The following is a 7055-nucleotide window of genomic DNA, read 5'->3' as shown; positions in this document are numbered from 1 at the left end:
GGCTACTCATATGTTCTTGCTCTCCACAGTTCCAACAACCTTTCTGGATAGCAGCCTTTTTTGCCATGGCATTTTCCCTGTGTTGAAGTTTCCTGCATTGAGCTCTCTTGTCCCCAGGTTTGTTACAGTGCCAGCAAAGTCCCTCAAACTTCTTTGAAAGCTGACCTTTTCTGGCCTTGAATCCAGATGACTGTACCAACCTTGGTACCTCTGTGCTGGACTTAACGTAGGATTCAAATTCAAGAGCTCTGGCCATTGCATCATGCATGGTAGAGGAGTGTGCTTGCTTCACTTGTATCTTCAGTTGTGGACTGTCCAAGGCGTCTACAAACTGATCCCTCAGCAACAACTTGTGGAGATCGGGTTGTGTAGTTGGGTAGGCCTTGTGTGCCATGCTTTCCAAGTCCTGTGCCAGCTCTTGCAGGCTCTCCCCTTTTGCACGGACTCTCGTCCTAAACCTAGCTCTGTAGACTTCAGACTGATTTTGGGTTCTGTACCTGAGTTCTAGAGCCGCTACCAGTGCTTTATACTTGTGCCTGTCATCTGCCGACAACTGTCCAAGTATTTCCAGTGGCTGTCCCTTCAGGCTCGTTGCCAGATATACTGCTTTCTGCTCCTCTGTCCATCCATTCATTTCTGTCAGTAGCTCAAATTGTACTCTATATGCTTCCCACGGTGCCTTCCCATCGAATTCCTGTGGCTTCCTTCGTACTGGATCACTCCTATTAGTGACATTCATATCTGGGATGTAACTTCTAACAGGACGGAAGATGTCTGCATTAGGGTTTAGCTGCGGGGTCTGGAAGGGGCTTGCCATTGTCTTGGGCTGATTAAATCGATAGTTAATGTATCCTCCTTGTGTAAAAGACAATAGATCATCCTTTAATGTATCTAATTCGCTTTTAAATTTACTAATGTTTTCCATTTGTACTTCTTGCCACTGTTGTTGATTTTCCTGTAGTTGCTGCTGACTTTCCTGTAACTGTTGGAGATTTTCTTCCTGTTTCCTTTCTTGTTCCAGTTGCCACTGCTGTAATCTCTCTTCTTGTTTATTTTCTTTCTTCCCCAATAGCTGTTGTAATCTCTCTTCTTGTTTATTTTGTTGTTCGAGCTGCCACTGTTGCAGGTTTTCTTGCCACTGCTGTAATCTCTCTTTTTGTTTCTTTTCTCGTTCTTCTTGTTTCTCTTCTTTTTCCTCCAACAACTGCTGTAATCTATCTTGTTTATTTTGCTGTTCCAGCTGCCACTGTTGCAGGTTTTCTTGCAACTGCTGTTGTCTCTCTTCTTTTTTCTTTTCTCGTTCTTCTTGTTTCTTTTCTTTTTCCTCCAACCACTGCTGTAATTTCTCTTCTCGTTATTCTTGTTTCTTTTCTCGTTCTTCTTGTACCTTATGCTGTTCTTGTATTGCTGCCATCAAATCTGCTAAGCTGTCGTTTGATTTGCCGCTTCTCGTTTCCATTTTTTTCTTTTCCTTCCCACTCTCTGACACCAATTTGTTACGCCTACGTTAGTTAGTTAATTTTCCGTAAAAATTCTTTCCGATGAAATTTTAGCGACACAAGTCCTTTCTTAAATAAAAGTGGTTTATTCTTTCTGAATACAACTTTGCAATACACTTAATTTCCACAGTCGCGCTATAACAAACGCTAGAATTCACAACGAACGTCTCACGTGCTCGACTCAACAATATTCTCTCTCTGTCCGCAGTTCAATTACACAGCATTACATTCTTGCCGCCACGTCTTGACCGTCTTATATATAAAATAATACCGAAATCTAGTAACCTCCCGAGGACTCACGAAGTTTCGAGAATATGACGTGTTACTAAAGTCACGTGACCTCCGCTGTCGTAACACTATATTAGCGATTGAAATATTTCGCACAATTAAAATCTCGGATTAAAATACAAGTTGTTCTAATCTCAACTGATTCACACTAGTTGACAAATTCTTTCAAAACAACTGTGTGTATGTCTTGCAGAGAATTCGAGCTGTGTGAAAGGAATTACACAGAAAATGTTTAAAACCTTTATCAATGCACTTACATATATAATGTCTTCTACTATATTTAACAGCAATGATGTAAATGCAGGTGTGGTTAGACATGTCATAGTACAAACTCAGCTTATTAAACCCATTGTGAATCATGCTGATCTTTAAATTGATTTAGAAGATCTCTGCTTTGCTTTAAAAATACAAAAGACTACCTACATCATGGATAATTTTATAATATATAAATGAACTCTTGCATATTTGCTCGATTCTTATCCAGTAACGTATATTTTAATTGGGATATATTGATATATTGGAGCTTTCTATGCGAATCCTTTAAACAGCTTTTCATGAAGATGATGTTTTTATTAAATTAGTTTTATTTTTAACCATTGAATTATCGAAAGGATATAACTTCATTTTAAACATATATTTCTTAATCATTTATGCACCAAATTGTTTGTGGGTTCATACTATGTTCATTACAGGGTCCCTAATAAACATATGCGTCACCTTCAACACTGAAATTAATCCCACGTGTAGAAAATCAATTATTTCATCCATCGTTGTTTTTTATCAGTTCGTTGCACTGATGCAGTATGCAGACTCTGACGATAGAACACTGTATAAAAGAAGTCGGTAGCTGAGAGTTAAAAGATAGAAAATATTTTTGGAAACGTAACACCCGAGATTATGGATGTGAACATTTAACGACGCAAGGTGGAAAAGTGAAACAGATGCAATCATAACTTTTCCATCGATGTCTAGATTAAATAGACCCACTGTGCGGTCTTGAAATAGATGTGGTGGTTTATTGAAACTTTTCATGGTAAGATATAATTAGGTCTGATGCTTAAAACACAACAATATATATATATAACACTTCAGGAAGCTGAGAGAAAATATTGACATCATGCCAGCGATTAGCCAATCGACAAACGAAATTACTTGGCTTTAGATAGCTTGTCTTAACCCTCAATTTACCGGTGGGGTCTACATATTGCATCACATTGAATACATATGTATTTTTGTCTTTCACAACATCCAGTATAAAGAGTTTATCACTCATCTTTTATGTAAAATACATAGGAAATCCCAGAAGTAATTAATGGGATTAATCTCAATATTAATGATATTTTCTATTAATTTATTTGTTATTCACACGTTATTAATGATTCTGTAACCAAGAAATTCATGTACCCTTACGGTGTATAAATAGTTAAAAATGTGATGAGGTTCATATATTTTATTATAGACACACACACAGTAATTTTAGAGCTAATAAAAAAATATTAACATATTATGGTAGAATAAAGTAAAATCCGATAATATGAATTGGAAAACCTAAGTCAGTCAAACGAAATTATTCAGCATTATATAGCCATGAAATTACTATAAATTTGTTACCTCGATTTTTTCCAATACATTATTTTTAACTTCATTATAGGCGAGTTAGTTGAAAAAAGAAAATCGGAAGAATAAAACAAAACTGTTTACAATGACATTAGAGTGGTTTGAATGAGTGAGAAATTTTGAAAAAGTAGCACATGGAAGACACGTAAATCACGTAGATAATAATTTAAGTTACTTTAAGTTCATAGGTGGTGTTAGTTTCTAATCGATTTTTTTTTTACAGTTAACATAAAGAAAACGATTTTATTATAGTTGTATTTAAAAAACTACCATGCGCTTCATATTTAAATAGGATTTATGATTTTTAAAAATAATTAACATTTTGTAAAATAAACAGAGAGGATTACCTTGAGTAACACGATTTCCTTCATAGATAGGGCGGATATTTATTTCTAAAAATGTTTTTAAACGCATTATTTAACAAGCTCAAGTAAATAATAGCGCAAGCTAAAAACTCCTAAGGTATCGATGGTCTTTCCACCCCTATTTTCTGTGTATTTAGTCGACTTAAAACAGTATTATTTGTACCATCTTTGAAGTCTTGTACAGTGTTCCCGAACTACTGGAAGTTAGCTTGACATTAAATGTGAATACAACAAAGTATATAGATCAAAATATCTATATAGGTATTTATTAGCATCTTCAATATAATTAATACGAAACTAGATTTTATGGGCCACCCCTATTTTATTGTTTAACATTCCTAATATCCGGCCACATTATTTAAATATTATGATAATTAGGGATGTAAATAGTTTTATATATACTAAAACAATTAGCAATAGATATCTAATATTGTTATTTAATGCATTTTTGGGGTTTGTAAAATACGGAATGAAATGAAAAATGTTTTACACATGTTTTCGTTTCGTTAATACGGTAAAGGAAAATCACTTCTCTGCTCTCAAACCGTCACTTACCAGGTTTAGTATCTTTTGGAAGCTGTAGGTGTCGCATATTATACGAAACTTCAATGTTTGGAGAAGTAGCTTTAAAAAATAAAGTTACTTATTAGAACCAAAATAATATAAAAAACACGTAACCCATCGAACTTTATATTTACAGAGTATTCATCTTGAATAGTTGAAATATTCTTAGGTAATTAACATATACAGTCTTCAAATATGATGGACAGAAACAGAGTATATTGTTTCATACTTTTGACAACAAAACGAACCATGTTAGCTAGCTTATAAAGTACTATAACATGAACTGTCTCATGTTATTTGTTTTCAAAATATATGTATATGTAGAAAAATTATCACCATACATATCAAATATGAAGAAATAGTGTAAAATAACTTTCTTTCATTTTCATTCAACGTTGAGTGAGAAAGGGTTTAATATTATATAATTAATCGAATTTTAAAAACCTTTTTATGTTTAATATATTTAATATGAATGATTTAAGATAATCTGTAGTTTTTGTCGCTGACATGTATGTTTTAAAAACTTTTCATATAAAGCATAGCGTTTTCCTTTTATTTAGAAGATTGGTAACTCCGTGATAGGCCTGAAGGGTAAAAATTATGGATTCAATCCCGACGGCGGACACAGTGCAGACAACCCATTTGTAGCTCTGCCATCAACACAAAACAAACTAATTCTGCGGTTGCCTAACTACGATATTTGACTCCGGTCTCTGCTGCATGGTATTTACACCATTGTAATCCTTTTACTTATGATAATCTAAGTGTTTGAAAGTTTTTAAACCTCCTTCCTGTTTCCGTGTTAAAATATATTTCAAAACTACCGGACCGAGTGACGTATTTATAGAAAGGAGGAGGGGAAGTTTCAAGAACCATATTGTGTGATGTTTGAACCCTAAAATTGATTGGTTGGTTTTTAGCCTCGAACTTTTGACTTCAATTATTATTATTATTACCATTATTGTAAATTTTAAAACTTCAAACGGTTGTCATGCCGTTTTATCAACATAAGTTAGAGATAATTCTTTACTTGTTAAATTTGAATTACACAGTTAAGCCTGACAAATTAAATAATTACATAATTTCACTAAAAAAACATTACCGTTATGCAATGTCTAATTCAAAGTGATTTGATCTGATTACCTTTCACATTTGCTTCGTCACAAATTAAAAAAAAATATATTAGCTGAACTGGCAACTTATTGTCACATATACTATATAGTGATTATAAAGCAAATCTTACAGTTCAGCGCGTCATACTTATGGCATGGCATAGGGGGGTGAAATTGTACAGAGGTGTTAAGGATATCATGTGCATGCAAGTACCGCAGTTCTCATGTTGTCACCAAGGGCGCCACTATGACCTAGTGTCTGATCAATCACAAAATATGCTCGCTTAGCGTCCACTATTCATTGCGTTCGTATGGCAACGAACATTATAACAACAATAACGTGCATCATATTTAGTATGTTGAACACTTCCTGGACAATTGCATCTGTGAGGTCAGAACTGTACAAGGCTTCCCACGGTACATGTGTAACTTCAGGTACACACACACAACTAGAAAACAGTTGGTGTTAGTACCAGTGAGCAAGACGAAATGGTTTTGCCCTGAAAGTGCTTCAGCAAGACGTGTTTCTCTTGGTTACCAAAGTGCAGAGGGATACCATCCTGCATGAAAACCGTAGTGTCTACCACATTATGTTGCTGCAGTATGGAAATTACATTGGTTGTGCAGGTTTGCAATTCTTATGCTATAGTTCCTCAAAATCAAGTACAATTCAATCCCAAAGTTATTTATGTGTAAAACTACACCACACTCACACCTTAGCATCACGAAGACAGAGGCGTCGCTAGGCGCTGGCACACGGGGCGTATGCCCCCAATCCCCAGTTGGTGTCTTAAAAAATCAAAATAGAAAACCATGATCTATGTCTACTGAAACACCAAAAATTTCGAGCTTATTGGCCCAAGCCCCGAATCTTTTAAGTACAAAGCAACGCCTCTGCATGGAGATGTGTGGAAAATGTTACATAAGGATCAGTTCTGATCGCATAATGCAGTTGTGCCTGTTGACACTTTCAGAGAGGGCTTGGTTCTGAATTTCGCGCAAAGCTTCACGAGGGCTATCTGCGCTAGCCGTCCCTAGTAAAAGACCATAGGGAAGGCAGCTAGTCATCACCACCCACCGCCAATTTCTGGGTTATTCTTTTACAAACGAGTAATGGGATTGACCGTCACTTTATAACGCCCCCACGGCTGAAAGGGCGAGCATGTTTGTTGGAACGGGGATTCGAACCCGCGACCCTCAGATTGTGAGTCAAGCGCCCTAACCACCTGGCCATGCCGGGCGGCTTTAGAGAGGGTGAACTGTTCCTTAATTCACAATATATTGGCAGGTCATCGATTTCCAGTGATGCTAAGCACTTCAACACAAAATCCATTTATCGAGTCAAGTCCGTCTCCTTCAATGCTTGAACATATTGCAGCTTGTAAGGAAACAATCATTAATAATGCTTGGAGACGGCTTGAACGGGTAATGAAGAAAAACTTTAAATCTAAGTTTAACATAACGGCAAATGTACAACGTTTCGACAAAGTTCTGTCATCATCAGGTGCAAGTAGTTTACACTGACATAGATATATATACAGTATGGAACAAAGAGGTCACATGCCCGGATGTTGTTCCACGACCTAGAAGAGATAGGGTAGCTTTGTTCA

At 36.0% G+C, this 7055-nt stretch overlaps 1 protein-coding gene across 1 annotated transcript in view; it reads right to left on the bottom strand.

Annotated features, from left to right (window-relative positions):
• Positions 1 to 7055, bottom strand: part of LOC106466037 (cadherin-86C-like) — a 69635-nt gene that overhangs the window by 55995 nt on the left and 6585 nt on the right. Inside the window, exon 3 of the mRNA XM_022393998.1 lies at positions 4325 to 4393. Within this exon, the coding sequence (XP_022249706.1) occupies positions 4325 to 4393 (69 nt within the window). The remainder of the gene's footprint in view (positions 1 to 4324; positions 4394 to 7055) is intronic.

Source organism: Limulus polyphemus, unplaced genomic scaffold (assembly GCF_000517525.1).
Source record: "Limulus polyphemus unplaced genomic scaffold, Limulus_polyphemus-2.1.2 Scaffold2131, whole genome shotgun sequence".
NCBI classification, from domain to species: Eukaryota; Metazoa; Arthropoda; class Merostomata; order Xiphosura; family Limulidae; genus Limulus; species Limulus polyphemus.
This window is presented reverse-complemented; position numbering and strand designations above follow the sequence as displayed.